This window comes from Bombus pyrosoma, linkage group LG5, assembly GCF_014825855.1.
Source record: "Bombus pyrosoma isolate SC7728 linkage group LG5, ASM1482585v1, whole genome shotgun sequence".
In the NCBI taxonomy this organism is placed as follows: Eukaryota; Metazoa; Arthropoda; class Insecta; order Hymenoptera; family Apidae; genus Bombus; species Bombus pyrosoma.
The window spans coordinates 9,603,202-9,629,770 of NC_057774.1; the positions used below are offsets into that span (position 1 = coordinate 9,603,202).

The window sequence follows — 26,569 nt, forward strand, 5'->3', positions numbered from 1 at the left end:
AATTATCGTAAGAGTAAGATCGAAGGTAGAAAGCGCAGAGGATCGTCTGCTGGCCTTTCCACGACGCGCTTCCTACTATGTTATATAACGTCGTCTCGCGAGTGACATTTTCGCTCTTGCTAGAGCCAAGCTTCTGTGGTTTCGTGCGAACACCGTGGAACAGTAAGAAGGGTAGAGGCTGGCAACTTCGCCAGGATGAATCCCGCGGAAATTGAAGAGTAAATCACGGATAATGTCCGGCTGTGGCGCACGGGAAATGGAGGAGCCATCAAGCGAACGTTCGCGCGAGGGACACAATGCGGTGTTCCTTCCCTCGAACGAGGAATCTTCGTTAAAACGAAACGTGTCCTCGCATTATCGTTACCGCGAATAGGCAGTTTGTTCAATGATGAATCTTCGGTTGGAATTTCTGCGATCGTTTCGAACATATTGCAGAAGCCAGTGAGGAATGTGTAGATATATGCACTCGGTGTCTGCTTGTTTGATAATCTCTTCTTAACTCTTTGTACGTTTGATTTATACCAAGTAGTGCGATCTTGCGAGGCAAGTTCAATTTTTAGATCTGTCGATGACGCATCGATCATTAGAATCTTGAGGAAAGACGAAGTAGAAGTTATATTTGATGCCTGTTAAATTCTTTTTTGTACGTTGCGCAGGACAACACGGACAATTCTGTCCGATATTTGGATTAACTGATGATCCAATTGTCAGAATTATGAGGATAAAGCAAAGATCAAAAGTGTATAGTACAAGTAAAAGACAAGTACAATGAGAAATTCTGCTTGATATTTGGATCGCCTGATGCGAAAGCTACTTTTCAACTAATTTACATAGGACACATAAATTTCATAATATTTGTCAAATTAGACCAAGCAGTTTGCTCAACCAACCTATAAACCTAAACTTTCCTGCCAGATAATAATCTACATCGAAGTTCGTCGAGTTATCAAGTTCAACATCAAGATCCTCAAACTAAACTCTCTCTCTCTCTCGAATTCTCTTATTAACAAACATACTTTTTTCTATACATATTTTCCCACATAGACAACCAGCTTGCAAAACACTGGTACACCCCGTACGCGATTCTGAAAAGATCTAACCGAGCTAAACGTCGATAATACGCAGCCTGCCGGCAATATCCGTTAACGGCGACGAGAGTCTTTCTCCTCGAGGGGAATATATCAATCGAGCGTGCAAACGGCGAGTATGTCGTGGCCGTAAAACGAGCAGCGTGCGTTTGCTCGAGCGGTTGGTCTCGGTTGGTACCGCGGGCGATCGTCGTCGTCGCGTTTACGACGCTTGAATCTTCACTTGGTCCAAGAAGCGGTGTGTTTCCGCCCTGTTCCGCGGCTGTGTTTGACCAGCCCGGCAGTGTAACGACCGTTCCTCTTCTCTGTCGTTTTATTAGCCGTGCATACTTATTCTGGAGGCACTCGCCTCTGGAGTAACCCGTTGCCTCCGAAAGCAGCTGAAAACCGTGAACGACTGTGACCAGGGTACAAGGGGGATTGCGTTTGCGTGGCCAAAGTTTGCACAGTCCGCTCACGTGCCGACGTGAAATTGCTCGAAGCCGCGGAGATGGCTTTCAGGCCGCCGACACGGAAGAACATGGCCTTCTTCAAAACTGGCATCGGCCAGTACGTTCGATGATACGTATACGGATGGGTATCGTCGTGGATACGAGGCTGGAATTCTTAACAGCCGATCGCTGTGCCACGACGCTACTCTTTCTCACGCGGCCGAACCGGTGAACTATGCGCGCCAACGCGTGATCTGATTCTCTTATGCCGGATTAATTGGGACGATTAGACGTCCCGTAAGAAATTTGTGGCTTCTTCTACAACTTGCTCTTGTATTTCAGCACGCGTTTGACTGTGTTCCTAGTTGTATATATAATTAGTCGTGTTTAAGGTAGGTCGTCCAAGGGTCATACGATATTTCATTGTTGGATTTCTTCCTGGAAAAGAACTTCTATCCGTATCGACGAAAGTTTGAAACTTCCGACTGTATATATCAATATACTTAATCTGACGCTGAAGTTTCTCGGATTTTTTGAAAGTCTAAAATAACCTTCCGTTTAACTCAAATAAATTCGTGGTGAATAAAACGTGTTGAACAATGCGCGATCGATTAAGCCTACGCTTATCGATGTGCGAGAGGAAAGAACTTCAACGGACGAATATCAACGGTCAAACAGTATTACGACCTTAAGGAGAATTTTTATTAAAATCGAGAATTCTCAAGGCTGCAAAGAAACGTTTAAAATCTCTGTACGGAAAGATTTACTGTAGTTTAAGCATCTTTATGACTGGAATTTATGCAAAGAATATAGCCTGGCATAAAAACGACATTTGTGTCTCTGGATGATGCTCGAGCATCGTGAAGAGGCTCGATCCGTTGTTTTCCCACAAGGTCGGGCTCCACCCAGGGATAATTGAAGTCTCTCAGAGCTGTCGAGAGGTGTAATAAAGGTGGACACCTCGTATTAACGTCCACTTCCCATCGTGCTCCGCGCCTCTCGGCCACAGAACAATCACTTTGCCCGTGGTGCTCGCTTTCACGGTTATTAGGTCAATTGTGCGAAAGCTCATCTTTCACCGGGTACCTCCTTCGTGAAGTCGATTGTTCTTTCGGTAACATTGTTTCCTCCCGATCGTCTTCTGTAATCCTATTCTTCGAATCTTGTACGCGTAACTCCGTTTGACGATCAATTTTTACTTTCGATGCAGATGAGTGCGATTTTTTCTCCTATATTTCCGTAGTATTATAAAATTGTTCTACGTACTAAATACATATAGGTATCGCAAAATGTATGTTTTATTATAAAACATAAAGTAACGCAAGTATCGTTGCGATATGTTGAGGTTATTAGATGTACAAAGAGAGAGAGAGACGTGTGCATAAATTACAAGGTAGAAAAATATATTTTAAATACACAAGTGAAAAGTACAAGAATGAAATAATAATTTGAGCTGATCCAGATCCGCACGCTAGCAGTGTTACTCTATAACTGAAAAACTCCGAAGCCAACGTCGACTGTTTATGGTCTGCCTTCGTCGCAGTCTTTTGTTTATATTTTATCGATGGCTTCGGTGCTTTAGAAAGCTAAAAAGACCGGATGTGTAGAGTTTTCTTAAAAGTGGTTACCTTTAACACGATAAAATAACGCTTATGGTCAGTTACGTGACAACGGTGTAAGCGTAAGTATAAGAAAAAGGATTTAGAATTTAAGAGTAAGATATTCAAATAGAGAAACAATCCTAATAAATAAGGGTTAATAAAGATTAATATTTCCAACGTTATAGAAAACATTTCGCTTCCAATCACGTGTCAATTTTCATCCATCGCGAGCGCTCTATAAATCTTCATAAATACACGAGAATCCGAGTATTTTCACTTGTATTCGTTCCTCTCTATTTAATTCTATTCTATGCGTTCTCTACATAATGTACATATTAGTAAAACAAAGTTCGCTATGGTATATCGAGTGTCATTGGATTCGAATTGCTTATGAAATATTTGCTAATACGATAAAACATTCTGATAATGTACTCCTTCCCATAATACGCATGTCACAATGAAAGATATGTTCACTCAATTCTATTGATCGTTCCTGGTAACGTTTCGCAGTTATGAAAGATTAATCCGCTTAGGAGGACGTTTAGTAACTGTCAAGCCGTTTGTCGGAAGTCCAGCGAAGTCATACAGCGGTCGATGCAATGAGCCAAGTCTTGTCTACGATTTTTCGCGTCCGATTCGTGCGAATACATGCACGATCATGGCAGTAGTACCGTAATATAAACAGGCATTAACGCAGCAACCGGTTAAATGCGTAAGAAAACGATGCGCAGAGCCGACGCTGCATCAGTCATTAAAGTGTCAACTACCTCCAGCTGCTACTTAAAACCTTCCACTTCGTCAGGGCATCGTCTGTCTTTCGAATGACTGAAATTACCGCGCTTTTTCGAAGTTCCCTCCGCCAGTTACTCTTTCTTGTTACATTGTCAGACACGTTATTGCCACGGTCTCTTAAAAGACTTTCTAGATGAAGATGTATCTAAGATGACCTCTATTTGAAAGGCTTATGGCTTTGGAATTGGAGTTCAATGAATCTTTAGTAAAATTGGAAGAAGTTAGAAATTTGTAACGTCTATCAAAACCTAACGGTAGATATACTGCCATATACTGGTACTAATACGCATGTACTAGTCAAATTGTACTGTAATTTTTACTATAAGATACTTGAATAATATATATATAAATTCTTAATTTGTAAAACTATATTCTTTATTGTTTTACGCTACTTCTTTTAACTATCACGTAATTTATATTCCGATAAGGATTAAATTAAACAAATCCTGTAGATCTTTAGTGTTTACTATAAAGCAATGAATTCCGAATTTATAAGATTATACTCTTCGATATTTTACATTTCACGCTTTCTTTACCTACCACGTAGTTTATAACATAGCAAAGAAATGTAAAGTCTTACAAAACTCTAACAAAATTCATTCTGACAGTGTAAGTTACACGCCATTCCTTTAGCCCATATCGTATCATAACGATATTATAAAAATATTCATCCATATGATCCATATGATCCAAATATTCATCCACGCAATGATCACCGTTTCTTTCTTCATATTTTTTAAGTAAAATTTCTCAAAGAGATTAAAAATTCGAGCAACGGAGCTTATACCTTGTCCAATGCTGAAAACGTCGTTATATCGGTGGACCACCAAGGATCTGCGTAAAAAAACGATCGGTCGCTGACACGGGGAAACAAAGGAGCGGCGTTCTGTCACCAGATTGATTTCTGGACACCTGGTACACGAGAGTAGAGGGTTTTACGCGCGTTTTAGGGCTCCTTTCTGAGAGCATTACCGTGGCCGTCGACGCGTATACACCTCTGCTCGTGACTTGTTACGAGTTTGCCGGGCCTCTCGACGTGCACGACGAGGATGAGTCGTTTCTCTCTGCCGTCCGTGTGCCGATTCGCAGGAGAATAGCCTTTCCTTTCCGCATAGCCAAGGTGCAGCGAGCCATACCTCGCTTCGGCTCTTAGTCTTCTGCGCGTCGAACATCGCGGGAGTTAATACGAATAACTCATTCGACCGAAAAAACGGCCGCGGAACGCATACTGAGAAACGATCCTACCGTATCCTTACCGCCGGTTCTCATGGAATTTTCTACGCCTGTCCTGAAGGATATCGACGGAAGTCGGTACTGTTTCCGAGCTTCTTCCCTTTGATCCCATATTCACTTTTCTTCTGTCTGCTAATCAATTTTAATAATAATTTATTTGATTTTGACGAAACGCGAACCGTTTCCTCATCTGGTCTTCTAAGTCGTTCTTCCATACTTTATTCGTATCCTTAACGTAGTTGTTATATACTAAGAGTGTACGTTAGAAGTTCTTCCTATTCCAATGCTACGGGCTTCCTTGTATTAGGTTGTCCAAAATATTTCTTTCGTTTTATAAGGAAATAATAGATGCACGATGTCTTTTGTTTTATATTAGTTTATCGAATTATGCACGAACATAATAATGGATCGTAGCTAATTCAATAAAATAATATAGAACAGAAATCAGCTGTCGGTAGTGTTTGGATAATTGGATCTAAGGTGGGATTAGTCAGAGTGGATATACAAATTCATAGTTTCTTTTCATCCTCCTTTATATGCAAATGCATTCAAGCGATAAGACATTGATTGATAGGAAGAGCGACATTTTCTTAATTAAACATGGCTTTCGCTCACATTCTGTGCTTAATGTTCCATATTTAACATTTAATCTCTAGCTATCTGAGTTACAGGTGGTTTCGACGTAGTCTCGAGGAAACATCTTAAAAATTTCCAATGCTCGACGTAATTTGCTATACAAAGAAAGTTCGAACGCACACCTCTCATTTAGATCTTGAATTATTTTTATACGATCAGCGAATGGTAAACCAGTCTGATCAATCTTTCCTATGAAACTGTAATCAAAACGATCCGATGCTAACAAAATCACCAAACCTACCAATCACCTACCAATCCAAAGATACTATCAGAAATATTTCAGTTTTATATCGGAAAGAATTAATTTAGCAATTATCCTAACTCTTAACTGTCTGGTGATTGATCGACGAAGAAGTAGCAAAGAGGCTAGAATAATCTATTCCATGGACTTCGGGAAGATATTAAATGGCTGTGTTCTTCCTAGAAATAATTGAGCACTCGAGTTGGAACAAGAAAGAGGTCGAAGAGGAGGATCGTCGAACGAAACAGGTTGTAAGTGACTCATGGGAATGGATTATCGATAAAACCGTATTCCTCTTTCGCTGTTGGCGGAGTGCTCCTCAATCAGACGCCTTAATAACAGCATGACTCTCGAAAACGCGGCGATCATCGTCGATAATCGAGAGTAAATGGTGCACGGGGACGTTCGTTTAAGCGGGTTAATTGTTATCAGCGATCTCATTAGCGCGTATAAAGTTGGGGGCGGGGTAACGTTTATACGGAATACGTATAATTATGTAAATGCCTAATTAGAACTGGATGCAATTATGTAAAAGCAAGTGTGTGTTTAATATCTTAATTGAAAAGCAGCTAACCGACCAAGCTCGTTATAGGGATGGATCAATGAAAGTATCATTATCCTCGTTCGTGCATGCTAATTAGCGAGTTCCAGTTGCGTTTCTGATACTTTAAGATTAGATGTACGTACATAGAAGTATACAAATCAAGCGGCGACGGTGGGTAAATCCGCGCTTTGGAAATCCAGGAAATCCGAGAACGAGGAAACGAACGCTGGACGTGATCGAAGCGGAGGAAATTACGTATTCGAACCCGGAAGTTTCGGTTCAAAAACTATGCCTCTTTCATTTATTTAACTTATTTTTGGGATACCTGTGGGAATAAAATTCGCTTTACTAAAGTTGTCTGATTCGAGAAACTTGAAATCAATAATGTGAACCTGTTATTTTACTGGTCTTGATATATTCTTCCAGTTTGAAGTTGAACATTTCTCAACTATTTACCGATTTGGAAGAAACGTCGAATGCTATCTAACGAAATGATAATTCCACTTTTGTACTTGTAAACCCTTGAACCAATCTGAGTTTGGCTTTTTATGTGTTTTATGGATATCCTCAAATGCTTCTTCTTTTCCTTTCTTTCTTCCAACTGATTTATATGTACAAGTTGACGCTTGTCTTCTGCTTGTTTCGAACAAGTCATTAGGAAGACATTTTTTGAAGAAGTCAGACGCAACATGTTTAACACGACGACTTCCAGCGAGCTGGCTATTATTTACCCCTTTACGAATTGTTATGTATTTCAATGCTGTTTTTATACCAACGAGCAAAAAGAATTTGCATCGTTCTAAGATGTTTCACGTACAACTCCACCAAGAATTCATGCACACCAATTAGAATGCTTATCTCGTTCAAACTCGAGATATCCTTCGAATCCGACTAACCCGATCGATCTACTTTCTTTGCACATGCGAACCTAATCAACCAGTCGATCACCTAACGAACTTCCTCCGTAACGATGCATACAGTGGATCAATCGTCCCATCTTCGACGACCATCGTGATCCTCGTTCTTTCCAATACGATACAGAGAAAAATAGAGAAAAGAAAGGGAGAAGGGAAGAGGGCCAGTTGCTCACGCGACCCAAGTCGAACCGGAAAAGGAACAAAACTTCGAAGTCTGCGGAGGGTGCACGCTGCGCTGGTTGCGCGATGGGTGCACGATGGGTGCCTGTACGGGCTCTATGGCTCGGGAACGGCAACAGCAACAACTGACGCGAATTCGATTTCGAAAATCGTCCGGGCCCTTTCATTTTATCTTTGAGCTCCTAAGTCGTAGGTAGTAATTACCGGTGGCCGCTACCTGCCCCGCCGAAATAGACTCGGTCGGAGCACCATTTAATTTTACACCGTAGCACGGACGAATCGTTGCTCCGTGAAACACGTTGCTCGAATCCTTCGCCCATGTATTCGCGTATATAGGCGCGCCTGTGTACGTTTCAACGACCATATATCTCTCTGTTTTCGCGGAGAGGTCTATACTTAATATCGCTACCCACTCGATCCCATCCGCAGCCGGCTCGATCAGCCACAAATTACCGAAATAATTAAAAACTGTTAGCTCGCGTGGGAAGTCCTCCCGGGCTGATCCGCTCTTCGACTACCGATCATCGAGCAAGGACGATTTTAATCGGTCCGCTCTTTCAGCCCGCCAGTAGGTGGAGAGAATAGAATAAATTAATCCGGTCGTTTCTTTTAGTTCGTTCTTCCTTTCTCGTTTTCTAGTGAAAGTTCGTACGGTCGATAGGGAGCAGAAGCTGACGGAGGCGTTGTTTCGGCGACGTTGATCGAGTGTGTTGATCGTTTCACGCCTCCTCCCGCTCTTATAGAATACCACTGCTTCTCGCGAGATATTTAGACTGTAATTCGTGATAGGAACGTGATTTGGCGCAATCGAGATCGGATTGATAGAGTACTGTGTCTATGGAATGACTAATTACGTTCCCGACACGGTCAAATCTTCGAAGTTAGCGAAGATCGTAATTAGTTTGAGCAATCAACCTCGTGCTCTGTGCTTTCAGTGAAATGCTATACCAATGCTGAATACCAAATACGTCGAATATCAAACAGAATGCTAGCGAAATAGATATTTAACGAGTAAACTCTCGGAAGATCAAATATTCAAAGTTCTAAATATTTACAAAATGTCCGAAATTCTTCCGTAGGTACCACTACGTGAAACGTTAAAAATCCATCAAATCCAAAGGATATCTTTAGAAAATCGTCGAAAGATTCTCCAAAAATCACTCACAAAACACACCGGCCAACGTCTTACCCTCTACAGAGGGATTTTTTCTGTTTACCAAATTACCCGGCAGGAATTCCTCCTGTGTACACAGGGCAACCCGACGCAATTTTCTGAACGGTCATCTCCAGACGCACAGCAGAGCCGGAGGACGCCGACGGATGAAATTTTTACCGGGTCGATCGGCATTTTCTCAGGCGGTTTAAGAAGTAATCGTTGCGTGGGTGTATCGTGTTCCCCGTGGGAAGAGCCATGGGAACTTGTCGCCGCTACTAAAAACGGCAGGCTGTTATCGATGAGCTTTTGTTGGCCCGGTCAAGGGTGGATGAAACACGATCGGCGAGTAAGCCTGGCGTACGGAGGGGAGAGGATCATCCAGTTTCTTCAACCTGATCCGTCTACCTGGCGGGAATCGAACGCTCGAAACAAGAAGAACAGGTGTGAGTCAAGACACTCGAAGGACTAGAGGCATCCGACGTCGATGCAGACGTTAGTCTCGCTCTATTAACTAATACCCTTGGTATCCCAAACTTCGTGACACGCAGAGGTCTCAATAACAACCTGTTTCCCTCGTTGCTCGCCGGCTGCTGTCTTTCCTTGAGCTTCGGTTCTGCTGGGGATGAATGATGCGACGTTGTTGTGATTTTTCAATGTCGATGTTGTGATCTGCGCGCTTTGGTTCGTTTGAAAATTTGATATATAGACGACGACGCCTTATGATTTTGTAACGGTGATGCTATACGATTCGTAGATTTATATTCTTAACGATTCGATTGTGAATTTTTATGAGTTTATGGCAAATCTGAAGGTGTAAAACGCATAGAACGTCTAAAACGTGGAAAGATATAAGATATAACGCGAAGAGTTTAGTACTCGACGTAATATTTAGTAGACAAAACTTCATTCTTTGTATGCGTTTCGTTTTTGTTAATTACGATATGTTTATCGAGGTATGAACTTTTATAATTATACGCAGTTCAATGATCGTGTAATACATGTAAGTTTGAGGTTTCGATATTGCGAATATAAAGGTGTCGAATCGTATAGTTTTATTAGTGTAAATTATTTTATTTCCTTGTACTAACGAAATCGTACAACTGTGCGCACTGTATTGTTAAAAAATTTAGAGTTGTTGAATGTACAGCTTACCGGTACAAAATTACACCGTTAATTTTCATTGGGTTCTATATTTCTAATAACGGTATCGCGTACTTTGTATTGTATTCCTAGGAAACTGCATTATTGTCAAAAAGTACAGAGTCACCACCAGGAAATCGCAACGTTATGGCATCGTTGTGCCTTATATACACAGTATGTATTTCTAATAACGGGATCGTGGTTCGCGTACATCGCGATTAGAAATATAAACTTGCCAACGTCACATACGACGTCATTATAGCAAAGTCACAACAACAGCGGGTTTTATTATTCGTTCGTATTGAGCCCAAAATGCAACGATTAAACGGTTTCAATATCAACGTTTAATGACAATTTCAATCGTATTTAAGTTGTATTTATCCGAAGAGGAAGAAACGTATAGGTTTCACCTACGAAAGTAAAAAAAAATGTCACTATTACGAATATTAATCGACTATGAATTTACAGCAGAGTTCGAAAAAGTAATTTGATTTTGGATGGATTTTCAGTTGGTTTCTATCGATTTGATCAAATTACTAAATTACTGTCTCGTCAATTGATATCCCCAAATGATAACTATCGTCTTTGCAAAATTTTCGTTCAATTGGATCCAATCGATTAAAATTAATCATGCGACGAAGTAACGAGGATCAAAGTGTCGCAACACTGACAGTGATCAATGCTTCGTAATCAGGTGCAAATTTCGCGTGCAATTTCCTGTCGTTTCTTAGCCTCGTTTTTTCGGCACGCTCAATGGCGAAGACGCGTTGGAACGCGTAAAACAATCGATCGTGTCGCCCAGGGCGTAAAGAGGGCTGTTCGTCGAAAAAGACGCGGCGCGCCAAGTCTCTAATCAAGCGACCATAGATCGTTCGGTCGATCATCGACGATTACACGTTGCGTAAGCACGCGTGACAGTGGCTGGCTGTGTACGCTGTACGACGTTGGCGAATCGAACGGTGTGACAATAAATTAAATGGATATACGGGCTCGTTGATGGGTGTCAAGCGTTAAGGCGTACACTTAGTCACGATCGACGATGGTCGTGCACGGTGAACATGGAAATGAGCGTCGATGATGCTACGAGATATCGAGAGGTTCGAAGAAAAAGTGGCACAGGCGGACTAAATTTATAATAACGTAATAAATATATAAATATCAATTTATAAACGGAGATCCTGAATTTCTATGCGCTTGTAGGAAATTGAAAGATGCAAAGAAACATATGAAATATCTAAAATAACGTATTTGTTATAACATTTAATAAGCAAAGCAAACTTTCATTCAGGTACTTCTTCTGTAATTACATTCATAAAAATATGAATTTAAAATATTTGCAATCTATCTATATTTCATACGTAACAAAATCCTCTAGATAAATACGAATGTCGTGTTTCTTGTATTTATTTCACTTTTAGAAAAATTACACTCGCGCCATTTTTTTCCACTGAATACTGCAATTTATTGATATTCGATAGCCAGACTTGTGCATGCTTGACACCCTGTGGAAATTTTTAGTATGACGTATAATCGACGGGATATGAACAACGTTGTTGAAAACAAAGAGAAACTGGAACGCTTCCGACGTTCGGAGATATTCTGGATCCAAATGGTCCCTTTTGTTCAGGCGTTATTATTCAAGATTTTTGTTCTCGATAAAATGTTTGTAGGAAGTATTTGAGAAAATAGGCATGCTATTCATCGAACGAAAGCTAAAATGTCTCTGGTGAACGAATGACAAGAATCGTGGGCAACAAGAAACGTCACCGGAGCAAGAGCAGGCTTCTTTGTTCGGAGTGCTACCGTGGAAACTGCCTTGGTAATTCGCTGTTTTGTCACTCGTTCCCGTCGACACCCGTGAAATTACCGCGCTTCTGCTCTCAAAGTTGATAAACGACGGCCGAGGTGGAAAGAACAGGCCACGGTGAATGTAACAGCTAGCTAAACATTGTAACTGCGACAGTAGCATTTGTCTTTAATTTGCCTAACATACCGTACCCTCCTCTTTCAATCTTCGATGCGATAAAAGAACTTAACGTTCGACTGTAATTGATTTCTCTACTGTAGCAGAATAAATATGAATCTGTTACCGTTTTGAAAGGAAAGAAAGAAAGTCAAAGAATAAAGATAGGTGTTTCCCTCCTTTTACGCGTCGACAAATAAATTTCCATCTCTCTAAAAATTGTCTGTAAAATTTCTCATAAATTGGAAGGATCGTGTAGAATATCTACGAACTTTCTACCACATCAAAAACAAAAAAAGAAGGAGACTAAAAGATGAAAGAGGGATCTAGAAAGCTCTCTTACGTGTCGACGAATAAAATTCGCGTTCCCCACGAATTGTCTCTGTTTATTCCAAATTACTGCAACAGCCACAAACCTACAATAGCAAAAAAGAAAAAAAAGAAAAAAAAGGGAAAAAGAAGCAAAGAGATTAAAACGTCAGAAAAGAACCAAAAGATTGTTTCTTTTCACGTGTCGACAAACGAACTGCATCTCACCAAAAATTGTCCCTGTTTATCACAAATTGCTCGAAAGCTGCCCCCTTCCTATCCATCCTGTTCCCCGAACTCGTAAACCTCTGGCTACCTTCCCGTCAGTCTGTTCTCTTTATTCGTTCGGCCACCGCGTCGTGGACGACCGAAGAACAGCAGCCAGGGAAGAAGGACTCGCAGGCACGCACCTGTACGCCACGGTGCACAACAGGGTAGAAACGCACGGGGCTAAGAAGAGAGCACACAGGATCACGGCGTGTAACACCGCCACGAGACGGTATTATCTGTCTATCTGGCCGAGCATCCGGCGAGTCCAGCCTCAGGGCAGATTTTTATAGGAGGTTCGCGTGACCGCCAGCTAAACGCTTCGCTTTAACCCGCCCAGCATTGCCTCGGCAGCGGTTTACCTGTCTCTGTTTCTCCCTGTTTTCACCTTCTTCCCGGTATTACCTCTTCTCGTCACTCTCTTTCTCTTCACACTCGACTTTACTCCACGCTACACGACTCGTCGACTCGTATATATCGTTTCTTTTTCCATCTACTCCTCTAGCGTTCGCGTGGGTCAGATTCTCCGCCTCTCGCTTCCTCGCGATCGCTTAACTCGCTCGTCTTTCAGTCACAGAACACGCCTGTCGTTCGATAGTCGACGAGAATAAATTTATCCCCCGCTTAGAGCCGATTTTTTTTTTCATACATGTTCCACGAGCAACGCGTGTATTTGCATTTTCCTTATCCGCAATGGGGATCGATTCGACGCTTTTCTCAACGGTACTTCCGCGACTCGGCATCCGTGTTACCTATTCGTCCTTGCGTTTCCACCTGTTCCACGTTCTCGCCGCGTTTATCTTTCCCGTCACGCTATTCACCCTTCTTACTTTTCCAATTCACGACCATAGGGTACACGCGTTATCTGGCTGGCTGCATCCCGCTGCAACTTCCTGCGAGCAACGAGACGGCGCTCTCGCTCGTTGATAATTGGCCGCGGCGATAGCGGCGCAAGAAGAGGAACAAGAACGCAGCCGGGCGCCCGTACGGCCAGAGGGAACGTGTATACGTCGGGAGAGAGAGATCGGTTCCCAGGGTAAAAGCGGAAGCGACGCGCTAATGCGCTAAACGGGTCGTCGTCGAACGCCGCGGGGCATACGCGCGTCTTTTTCTCAACCCTTTCGCGTGGGACGGCTCCGATCATCCGCTCGTTGCTTTTGCAACTTCTGGGTCTAACAACTTTAATGTGCACTTGCCTTTTTTTCGTTTTTAGAATAGCTCGCTTGTGATTTACGCAGTATTATCTTTTTCTTTCTTTTCTTCTTTTTTTTTCTTTTCTTACAATAGCTTGTTCATATTACGTCCACGTGATTTACGGAGTATTATCTTGGAATATTTCTTTTCTTCGTCGTTTTTCCGTCTGTTTTTTGGATGATTATAGCACACGATAAAGGTGTGTTATTACTGTTATTAATTTCTAGCCGCGGGCTGACGACTCGGTTCTATTTGTTTCGTACGAAGTCGAGAAGTGGATGTTCTTCCAGGAGGCTAGATCCAGGCTATTTGACAGGGTGTTTCGAATGAGCCGAGTACATTAGTTGGACGATGATTAATTGTGTTGCAGGTTTTCCCCCGTTCGGTTTGTTTCGTTTGGGAAAGATCGAGAGACGAGATTTCTCGGACGGTAGTTGAGACGTTAACTTTTGCGTAAAAACCCGTTCGAGGCGCGATTTGCACGCGCTTGCTCCAGCTAATTTTCCCTGACAGGGTTATTGAGTTCACTCGAATGAGTTTCATCCGCTGGCGTTGATTAATTACGGTCCGTGTTTCTTTAGGATCCTCGGCTTCCTTCGTAACGACTATGAATGTCAATGTTTGCGGAAAAAAATTCCTCCACGTGTACCGTTCGCTCGCGTTATGTATTCAATATGATTGTCAAACACATCAGACGGTGCTGTTCCTTATAACGTTCACTAAAAACCGTTCCATTAATGCGTTCCTCCAATTCTACTTTGCTCTACGCATACATTACTTTCTGACTGACAAATGGATTTGAAAACACCAATTTACTCCTACGTGTCTCTAAAATCCACGACCATGATCTAACTTTTAAATTCTCCATCCACCCTAGTAAAAAATTTCGCTCTCGAAGTCGACAAACGTAGAATAAAGGAAGATACACAACTGAGGAGGAAAATAGAAGATCGAAGAGGACGAACCGAATCAAATACGCTTAGAAAGCTCCACTTGCGACCCATATACATTCCTCTACGTACCTTTGCGTATCCGCAAAGTTCAAGATCGAAATCGTCTCTTAAATCTACCATCGATTCTAAGGCAAAACATGCTTATCAAATCTCAACAGGAATAAATGTAAATAAAGAATGCAAAATAAAATGGAACAGGATAAAAGATTGTTGAGGTGGAATCGAGCGAAGGAGGTGTCGCGTCTCTCGGTAGCTGTTGCCAAAGTATATCGCAGATATATATATCGCACAAAGCAAAGGTGAAAAGCGATCGTGACCGTCGTGATTTTCCTCACGATGGAATTTGACGGAACGACTCGATGGAATTCGACGCTCGTCGACGAACGTCGGCCAGCCCATTAAGCTCGAAATTGCACGGGATGCTTGTAGCAATTATCGTAAACCCCCGTTATGGAGGTTGGTACGAGAGATCGATCTGTGTCTGGACGTGGAATCGCGCACGCGAAATCCGACTCACTCGTACACGGCGGGGATTTTTCTCGGACCGACTCGATTATAATTCATCGTCTCCACCGTCGGCGCGTCTTAATTATCCGGCTTGGACGTGCTCGAAGGATGGATCGAGAGTCGGCTCTCTGGAAGAAAAAGCACACAGGAGAGAGGAGAGCTGGCTTGAGATCGGTCACGCCTGTGCACAGTCCTCCGCAGACGAACGATCCCCTCCGACTCGTGGTGCATGGATTCCTAAATGTATTTTTCCAGTCCTGGCTGCGTGCGAGATTGCAGATACCCTTTGATACTCGAGTATTTTTTGAGCTTGTCATTAATCGGTAAGAATGAACAGAAGAAATCTTCACGAGCGGATTATTTTGCCTAGAAGACGAACTAACAATCACCATTGTAGGTGAATTCTTTTTCTTTACAAGTTTCAATTTGATATCTCGGGACATGGAGAATTTTTAAAGCTTCTAGTCGATCTTAGAGAATATTTCCTGAGACACTTTATACGTACACATGTAGCTTGTAATAACAAATACATGTTAAGGCAAATTCCATTACAAAAGAATTGAAATTGTAACCCGCATTCTACGATTACCCTTCACCCTCCAAATTCAACCTTCCGCCAGCAAATTTTCCATCCCCCAAACAAATAATTGGCAAATAATTACATACGTGAGGCAAAATCCCCATTTCATAAGAAATATCATAAAGATAATGAACACATATAGTGTTCCCTCTATATGTTTACACCTTCCGTTCCATCAAGTCTACCGTGATATTAAACGTTAGAAATGATCCGTGGTCGAAAAGTGACAGGGCGTTCTTCATGGGGTCTAAGGTATCGGTTTCTTGGAATACTTTCGGCGAAGTTTTTTCGGATGGCAGCCACCGTGCGTTATAACGGTAATTCCAGCTCGGACTGTAATTGAAAGAGAGCAGCAACGGCGCTTAATTGCGCTAGGTCGAAATCATCGAGGGAACGACGCGGCCTGGCTCCAGCTTCCCGCGCACCACTTCTTCGAAAGTCATTTGGTAAGGGCCTCCCCCTCCATAACTCGTGGCCATTGTGTCCAACTTTTCGCTCCCGAGCTCCAATTACCCCCAAGTTCGGGGTTGCTTCGTCTCGAACGTCTCGAGTTGTACGGAGGCTGTGTTTAGCCGTCAACGAGATTGCGCTTCGCGAGCCTCTTTGGCAGCTTCTGTTGCGGATGCTTTTCGTGAACGAGACTTTTCAAGATCTGGCGATCGTTTAGCTATCCTGTCAGTCGTTTGGCTTTTCAGTCGAGTGGTACCGATGCATTTTTTAGAGTGCTCTTTGGAATAAGTTACGGCTCGTCTTTAATTTATTGGCCTGTTGTTTATGCTGCTTGGATCGAGTACAAGGAGCTAAGTGATGCATTTGGAATATACACATGCCACATTTTCAGAGAATTCCGAGGGATTTATGGATCGTCCTTAACTTGTTTATAGGGCTTGCATCGAGTGCAAAAAAATCTTGTCAGATCTCGTGATGCATCTCGAATATATATGATTTTTTAATATATACTGAAGAATAATATACTGAAGAATAATTCATGGTTTGTCTTTAACTCGTTATTTATGGAGCCTGCAGTATGAAGAGTTTTCTCGGATCCTGTGACGTGAATAGTAATTGAAAGATTATTCTATATATCGCGCAAACAGCTCTATAGCTCTCGTTATAATGGAATAATATGTTTCGTGAAATCGTGGAGAACAATTGGTCAAGTTCGTCTCTAACCATAGTTGATACGAAACTTTTGGTTCTTCAGCTGCTGTCTTTACATCACGAGGGACGATGAAAATATCTAACAGAATTTTTGCCGATAATAGAAAAGTATTTAAAATAGAAGTTGATTATCGTCTACTGAAACATTTATTAAACCGTCTTGTATATACTTTCAATCTAATATGTCTCTCGCTATAAATAACATAATACAACCTGAACTGATACCGATGGTTCAGAATTCGATAAACAATTCTGTCACCAACAGCTTCGATAATTCGAATAACTCTGCCAACATTTCAATCTGTGAACGATATCATCCCTTCTCAGCTGGAGAAGCCGCGCGTTCTCGGCGGAGGAGGCACGCCGTGTCCCGGCCACACTTCCTGAACACACAACGCGTGCACGAGAGCGTGTAATAACCGCGCAGGAAGATACAAATAAGACGGTCCCATTACACTGATGCAACGTGTTATACATTTTTCGACGGGGCATCGCGGCGCGGACAATAGCACGATACACGGAGCCGGCTCTGCAATAATGCCAACGCGTCGAGCAAAGAGACGACAAAGATACCGAGGCGAAGCCAGATGATAAGTGTGGGTGACGAGGCAACATCGGTGGTAAAAAAGACCGCGGTTACACCGTAACTATGTATACGCTTGATGAGAACGAGCAGAAGGATGCGGCGCGTGTTCTCCTATTCTCGTGCAATGACACACAACCGGGAAGAAACCAGCAGAGGGAAGAGACAGTGGAAAGGCCGGAAAAAACTTTGAGCGGGACATGAATCGCGTTTTGACGCACGGTCTTCAAGAATAGCCGTGTGACTGAGAAAAAGCCATGATTTTGATCATTTTCTATTATTTAAATTTCTATGTTCTTTGCGATTCTTAATTACCACGTTATTTGGCTGTGAAAATGGTTAAAGTAGGGTAATGTTTACACAGAAGTCGGCAATTCTCCACGTCTCAAAGAATATTATTTAGTGGCCGTGTTTCGTAGTTTCGGTCGTGTAGTGACGTTATTTTTTCTTGAAAAAGCTAATATTTAAAACGAATTGTTCTATTTATTAGAGACAGTATATTTGAAGATTGATTTCAGTTCCGAATAGTAGACGTGCTCAAAAGTAGATTTTTAAACGCATTGTAGTGTGATTTTTTAAATAAAAGCATCTGGATCGTTACGAAGACGACCATAGCTACGAAGAATCCAGAATTATCTGGTTAGAAGTTTAGCGCTTTTACGTAGATCCTCCTGGTTAAGCGTAATTTATGGTGGAAAAACGCGAGCGGAAGAGCCGATCACGTCAACAATGGGACAGTTTGGTAACTATGTAGTCCTGGGAAAACGAGAGTATGTATATTAAATGGTAATGTATGTGGATGTTTTTCGTGGCTTATTACTATTAGGAATTATTATGAATTTAGAAGAGTATACTGTATGTAGAATGCCAATGATACGCGATTGTTTCTACCGAATTAGAATTGTCAATCGTTACAAATTTGGAAGAGTATGCGATAGAAATGAGATAGATCGAGGTCGCAACAAGGACGAGGACGATGTTCACGAGCTGTGAAACGTAATTTGATAGTAAACGATATAACGCGGAAACTGTCTCGTTAATTGCCGTGTTACCAAATGTATACAAATTTTTTTCTATAAGTTTCACTTATAAAAAATTATAGCGACTAACAGATTCAATAAAAAGAGAAAGAAAATATGAAAAAGCGTTAGAATAACGAAACTGTCGGAGGAAATGGAAGAGAAAAGAATACCCGAGGTTATCAGAACGAAGATTGGAAATAAGGAAAAAGGAGTATGGGAAGGAGAGAAGAAACGACGAATAGAATACACATGGTACGTGCAGTCGTCCGACTGTCTTTACGCGTTCATCGAATTAGCGTCTAAGATAAGTTAATAAACCTCGTCCCAATGATTCATCGCCGAGCCGGCCGCTACTTATCTAATCGTTCCACTTTGCGACAGTTTGCGCTTCGTTCACCCTGATGCATGTAATTAATATGTAATCGTTTCTTTTCTTTTTATTTTCCTCTCCCTTTTTTCTGTATCTTACACCGATACATCAAGCTCGATTCGTGGCTATGGTTGCCGGTAATTACGGCTTATCTAGCCCCGCGACCTTATCGTTCAGCATCGGCGAGTAATTGCCCCGTCTCCCGTGGTTTGATTATCGGGTATCCAGTTCGACTTTTTTCCAAATGCGAAGCAATTTGATGGGGAGATTGCATCGGGTGTCTCAAGTATAAGCGCACGCCTTGTCCAACACGTACGACGTGCTGTTCCTCCGGTTTAATAATAACTCTAGATGCTGTGCCTGTATTCTAAATAGCTACAGGTTCTCCATAAATAATCGTACTTAACCCACTCGTTTAACAACCACAAACATCTGTCTATAATATCTATTTTATCTATTAGATACACGACAAATAATCGACTCATATCAGCTGCGAATATTTTCCCGTCATTTCTCTGTCTATCAGATACGCGATAAACGATCGATTTATACGAGCACGTTTGAGTATTGTTCGCAAATAGGATAAATTATGTTCATCTCTTAATGGGATTAATATTCTATTTTTTTCTTCATATACCATAAGAAGAATCAAATTCTCGTTGCAAAAGAAGAAAGAAACACTCGAAGAAACGAATTCGTTCAAATTAAAATCGCTACAAAGTGAATTAATGTCTACAAAGTAGCGAAAAATTCACGAGATTCCCGAGCGAAAGCGATGGAGGCAGGTTTACGAGAAGAACAAGACGGTACTCGTCGGCTCCATTAAACGTCTGACAGGATACATGTCCGTATGAGTCGAATACGGAAGAGAATCCGCGGCCCGTTGTCGCGAATAGGGCAGATAAAGCGTACACGTTACCTGTATGAGGTGGGCAAGGAACAGGACGTAGGCGGCGGCCGCCCTCATGTCTTTCCTCGAGGAATCCCTCGACTACCGCATCACCATTCCCCGTGGGTCACCTGAGTTCTTCTTCAGCCACTCCTAACGATTTGAAATCGAATAGATCTGTCGTTGCTGGTCGGTGCTGCTGTATATATCCGACGTTATTCCACGGATCGATCGGTTCAGAAAACACTGTTCACACCGTACATACGATCGACCGGTTTATAGACCCTGCCGTTCGTCGATCACACTTCACTTCTCCGATACTTATTACTATTATTTCCGGTCCGCGAGCACACACCGAATACCAGAGCCACTGTTGTCGATATATCTCGAATCTCACGGTTCTCCACTTCCTAGATACATCGGTCGTTGTACAAAAAATACGATATTCCCTCGAGACACTTTTCAAACACTCATTCAACACTGTTTTAGGAATTATCGTTTGGAAACTGAAATTTCTCTATGAAAATCCGATAACGCACAAGGTTCGAGGTAATATAGAGTTTCGATTGCTTTTCTCATGGATCTTCTCGGATATCGTTAGACGGAAGAGGTACAAGGATCGCTCGTAGCAAAGAGAACGAACGACTACGCTTTCCAACGAGGACGTGTGGATCCAGGATACGGGACGAGCTCGGAGATGTTTACGTGCACTCTCGCGTCGCGACAGGTACCTTTCCCTCGTACGGTTGCCTTTGATCGTGCGATATCGGTAGATCGTTACGATCCTCTTCGTTTTCCCTCCTTTCTCTTCTCGTAGCCTTCTTCTTGCTCGGCCGTTTCACCTCGATCGCCGGTAATTAATCGTGCCGAGTCGCGTCGTTGTGTGCACGTGACGTACACTCGACAACACCAGGCCTCTGTTCCTGGATCTTCCACGAATTCACCACGACCCACTTCCACGAGTACTCGAATTGTTTTCCAAAAGACGTGCGTGAATAACACGTGATCGAGACGATGCGCTCGCTCCCGTTCCCACCTGTTCTCCGACGCTGTCTAAACCGTTCACGGAGCACGTGCTCACCGATACCGGGAGAAATTTACGTGAGATTCAGACTTCGCCTGAACTCGTTCGACGCTGTCCTAATTTCCGAATCGCCTCGCACTTCGACTGAAAATCCACTATACAAGCCAGGCAGTTGGACGTCTTTTTATTATCTAACTTGGGCGTAGAGTCGAGCTCGAAGGATAAATCGGATATCAGATTCAATGCGACTGTAAATCGTACGGTGGACGATACACTTGCGCGTATCGGGAATTTGAAGTCCGACGTTAACCTCCGCGACTAATTATTTTTCATTGTAATCCATCAACGAAACATCCACCAAATTCACTGGACTCCACCAAAAACACGCGTTCCAGTTACGTTGTGTTTAGCATCCACGCTCGAGAACTTGTTCCTCCGTAAGGGGGTGATTTCGCCCTTAGCTGTCGATGCGATGTAACCACGCGATGGTCTTGATAAACACGCGCGTCGTCGAACTGTCGCGGTCGTCTCTCGTCGCGAGATATCGGCGTGTCTCTCGACCGAAGGAACAGGTGTGTGGACGGTGGCACACGCGCGCCTACCTCGTGCACGTACGCGCACCTTTCCACTGTTCTGCTGATGTGTAGGTGGACCAGGCGTGCGTGCACGGCCACGTAAAACGTATCCGTGTAAATATGTATAAGGCTTGGAGTCGCGTGTACGTGTGCCTGTATGCGTGTTACGGCTGTGTCGTGCACGCTGGAGCACGGAAACGCAGCACCTCCGCGGGGTACACGAGACGGTCGCTCCGGGGATACTGAGTCGGAGCCGCAGGCCGGCCTGCGGGCCTCCCCCCTCCCCCTCGCTCCGACCACACTCTCGTTCGCTCTCTCTCCCTACCCTTCGTCTCCGTTGCACTCAAGCCACCTGTCTCCTTCGCTCTTTCTCTTTCTGCCGTGAGAGAGAGAACCCCCTACCCCCGTGAAGCCGACCCTTCCCGCCTCCATTCTCCTCCACCTCCACCATCGGGAGCATCGATGACTCCCACCACCATCACCGGAGGGGCCGCTCTTCACCCCGACCCTATGGATCCAAGACCTATGCATCTCTCTCTCTCTCTCTCTCTCTCTCTTTCTCTTTCTCTCCTCTCTTTCGCGTCGTTGCCTCTCTTTGTACACGCTTTGCGCGCTTGGCCTCTCTCGTATGTCCAGCGCGGCAAGCTCGTCCCGCGCGTTGTATATACGTACCGTCGTGGATACGCTCGCGGTGCACGCACGTACGCTGATCTAGTCTCCCTCCGCCCCCTCCGCATGGATGCTTGGTGCAACACGTTCGTACGTAAGTATACGATTGTGTAAGGAGAATTGGCCGAGACCACGCTGACTCGTGTGTTGGTATTACATAGCGTATGTATGTATGTATGTATGTAAGTGTGTAGACGGCCAGAGACTTTGGATTTCTATCTCTGTCAGGTTAAAGAGGGATCTCTTCCCTCGCGATACCTTTCTAGAAGGCATTACACGATCGTACACTTGCTGCCCTGGACGGTGGATGCTGGATCCTGGTGCACACGCTGGATAACCGCGACGAACCGCTCGCGTATATCTTAAGATCGGTTTCATCGCGACCGTTCGTAAACGCCGTTTGTGTATTCTCACCTCGTTGAACGCGAGAGGAGATCGAGTTCCCCGCTTGTTCCACGACACGACAACACGAGGAACGTTTACGTACTTTCCATCGGGTTCGACGGCGCGGCTTTCTTCGATCGGGAGTCGGATCCCCGTACGATGGAGAATTTCAGCACGGAAGTCTCTGACGATATCGAGATCGAGTTGTCGACCAGTTGTTCGGTTTTCGTTCGGTTTTTCTTTCCTTTGGGAATCAATGCTGTTTAATGTACGGTTACACGACCAGAAGCGTAATGATACGAGGACGAAGGGAGAGAAGGGAGGAGAGGGGAGGAAAAAGGGAGACGAGAGGCCTGGACCGACGAAATTATGTATATTCCGGAAGGATGATTTTGGACGATGAATAATGGATAAGTGGCTGTCGCGTGTCCACCGTCATTATATGGCGGATCGGGAGGCATGGTACCGTGGCTCCTCGGCGAGAAATGCCATCGGCGCGGTTCGTCATTGAATTTCTGCCCCCGTATACGATGTTCCGCGTAATTCCCTGTGTCGAGTTATCGCGCGGGCCGAAGGGACGGCCGGTTAAATGGCAATAAATTATCAACGGTAACCGGGCCTCTGGCGAGCTTGAACTCCTTTCTAGTCGCGTCTCGTAGCGCTTGTTGCGCGTTATTCCGCGAAACGGAACATCGCAAAGAAACTTGTAGCGCCTAACGTCGGCCGATTTTCACCGACGCTTTAAATACCTTCTAAATCGATTTACCGTAATGTGTTCCACGTTTACAAGCGGCAATATGGATGATAAAATTAATTTCCCCCTGGTAGAGAACCGCTCGATCGCGTTAGCCTAATTGCGATCAGCCGCGCTCGATCTCGAACATTTATTTCCACCCCCTGCGTCCCTCTCTCTTTCTCTATCTTTCTCTCTCTCTCCTGCTGTTCGCGGAAGAAAAACGAGCGTTCATTTAACGATCCCCGCGGCGATCGAAATTAAATTTTCGCGATCCTCCCGGCAGCCCTGATCTCTTCCACTCGTTACACCGGCGAGGTCAGCTCTGGCTTGAAAGAACCTGTACAGCCGAGAGAGACGATACGGCGCAACATCGGAGTCGCCTCTGGTTTCCCTCTCCGTCCGACCGTCTCCGCGAAGGCAGCCCCGCGATACCCGACGAAGTCGAGCTACGATGCTCGGATGGTAGCGTGCCAGTATGGTGCACCGTGGACCACGAACGGACGGATGGACGGACGGACAGCCAGTAGTAGTGGGATACTGCTGCGCCGGTGATGCTGCCTGGACCGCGTCTCACCGACTTCTCTCTATCTTTCTTCCTCTCGCGTATAATCCCCTTGGTCCCCTTGTATATATGGTTGTTCGCGTCTCTTTCCCCCGTAGCCTCTCATCCTTCATCTTTTTCCCGTCTGCCTACCGCAGCCACGGAGCAGTAGGTACTTATATCCTACTCCATCTCTTCGTTCGTTGGCGCGTTCCGTCTTCGTCTTCGACTGGCTTTACCTCTCGAGAGCCCCGAAGAGAAGTTAGCCGGCGGGCATCATGGTGGCTACACCGCTGGCTTCTCGCGTCTCTCGAAGCGCTCGCAACACACAGAGTGTGCCCCCCGAGGGTCAAGGAACTCCCTCGGGAACAGGTTCACCTCCTCCTCCTCCTTCTTCCATCCATGCCGCGCTGTACTCCCTCTTCCCTCCTCCTATCGTTCCTTCTTCTCTTCGTGGCATGGCCCTCCCTCTCGCCCCCTTTCCACCTTCAGCCGCCCTATGCCCCCTCCGGTTCGTACCTTAGGGTTTTACTTATTTTCTCTTATTACCGGCTGGTGGGCATGTGGCCACGCTTAACGCACTCACACGCCTTACCTCGCGGAGTCATTGGTACACGTACGTGTGGTATATACACACGATGCGCGCGTTGGTCCAGCTCGGGGCCCGTCAGTCTTCCTCCGGCCCCTCTTCTTCTCGGGAGCATCTTCTTCTCCGTCCTTCCCGCTGTTTTCTTCGAGCTGTTCCCTCTTCTCTCGGCTCTTCTCGGGTACTCCAATATGTGAGCACATTATTACAGCCGCAACAGAGGCAAGAGCAAGCGCACACGGGGCTTTTCAAGGGGGTTACACGGGACTGGGGGGTCTCTGTAAGGATGGGGCTAAAACCCAGGCGAAACGCACACGCGCTTCTGCCTGCCTGGAGAAAACGCGTGTGCGGTACACGCAAGGGTGTTTAGGTGCAGCCACCACTGCTCTCCGCTCTCATCGTCGGTTTCTTTTCTTCCTCTCTCTCTCTTACACATTTCCGTTGTATCTTCTTGTCCTCCTCTCCGCGTTTCTTGCCTCGCTTCTTCTTCGCTCTTCCTCATCCTTCTCCGTGCCTCGCTGTCCCAGGCCTGCCTTTTCGTCAGATACCAGATTCCACCTGTGCTGCCTGTGATATCTTGCCCGTTGCTGCCGTGCTCATCCGCCTTGTCTTCGTTGTCTCCCCTCGTGTCGTGAGATCGTCTCGGATTCACTTCACTCGGGGTGTTTCTACTCTCTTCCCTCTCCTGTCCGCTCGAATATACACCGTCGAAATGAGAGAAATCGTTCCATAACGAGGATAATTTCGTCGTTCCTTTCATATCAAGGATTTTCTTTAAGGAGATACCCGGTTTCTTCGGTTGTTTTAATCTCTTCGAGACGAAAATTTATTACCTCGTGACGATGCTTCTTTTCCCGATTTCTCTTCTGGTTTTGCTTATCGAGATGCGTTTCCGTAGATGCGTTTCCTCGCTCATTTCCATTTCGATTATTCCCGCGGGCATTATTCGTGAGTCGGTTTACCGAAAGGCCTTCGCGAAATTAAGGCGTAATGGATACGCGACGGGATACAAACCGCGCGAGCGTATACGCTGAGGGATTTTAATGATCTTTCTTCAGGTATTCGTCGGCTGGCTATAGATACCAGATTCCAGCTGGGCCGCCGCCGCGCCGCTTGAAAATCCACTGCGTCTTCCCGTCGTCGTCATCGCTTCGCCGACCGAGAGCTTCTTGCCTCTGGCTTCTGCGTTTGATACACGCTGTCGCGAAATTACTATTCCCTGTTGACGTTCCTAAAGGAACTCCTACCGGTTATGTGACGGAAATACGCGCCACGTCTAGGACGTAACTCTTCTCGGTGTAAACAAATTTACATCGGGAAATTGACTCTAGGTTCGCAAAAAATGAATGAATTTACTTTAAATTTATTTCGTGGAAAATAACACTATGGACGCGAATTTTGTGGCCTAGGACAACTCTAGAGGAAAGTTGGACACATTATCTGATAGCAATTTAGGTGGATCCTACACAATCACCGAAGAAGAGTTTCTTTTTGAAAAATTATTCGAATACCAAGAAAAATATGACTCTAACGGAGTAACGCCTCTTGTCGGATAAACATAAAATTTTGTAGGTTTGTTCAAAATGAAATGTCTGTAGATTCTACGAAATTTTCTACAATCGTTTCTTGGTAGAGTCAAGGAATCTCATCGTGTTTAATCTGTACATCTGTCGCTGTATTTACAGTACCATTATTTATTATTGAAAGATTTGAGATTCGATTTCAGATTCATCTCTGTTCGTCCTATTATCATCACAGTCATTATCTAAATGTAAAGACTGTCGCATGAAACAAGTACAAATATGAGTAAACAAGCGTATCAGATTAATTTCGTTTGCTTCGTTTTAATTAACAAAACGATTTTGTCGGGAAAAGGGGAAGAGATAAAAGACGAGAAAAATTACTCAGGACGGAGTGCTGGTTGATCGATTCCCGGGAGAATTTGCATGCGTATCACGAAGCACCGAGGAACCCGGTGTTCTTCCCGGTTCCGTTAACCACGAACACACGTCAGTTGTCCTTCTGACACGGCACGTTAATTGCTCCGGCTGAAATCGTGTACCCGTTACGTAGTCACGAATTAAAAATCGCATACCGCGCTGTGTTCGCTCGTCTTGCGCGTCGAAATCGCGTCGACTCTCGCTAAATCTAAACGGAGAACGCTTCCACCGTGGCCATGCAAATGTTCGTGGCAGGATGGTGCAATTAGTATCGGTTCGATGGCGGCGAACCACGCGGCAAACAAGAAAAAGGTAGCGAAATCTTATCGCGAATTCTTAGCCAGAATCGGCATCGTA

General features: G+C 44.3%; 1 protein-coding gene across 1 annotated transcript in view; it reads right to left on the bottom strand.

Moving 5' to 3' along the window:
* LOC122567387 (protein jagged-1) overlaps window positions 1-21,624 on the bottom strand; it is a 56,460-nt gene extending 34,836 nt beyond the window's left edge. Inside the window, exon 1 of the mRNA XM_043725820.1 lies at window positions 19,788-21,624. Coding sequence (XP_043581755.1) covers window positions 19,788-19,835 — 48 coding nt within the window. The 5' untranslated portion in view covers window positions 19,836-21,624. The remainder of the gene's footprint in view (window positions 1-19,787) is intronic.
* Window positions 21,625-26,569: the final 4,945 nt, after the last annotated feature.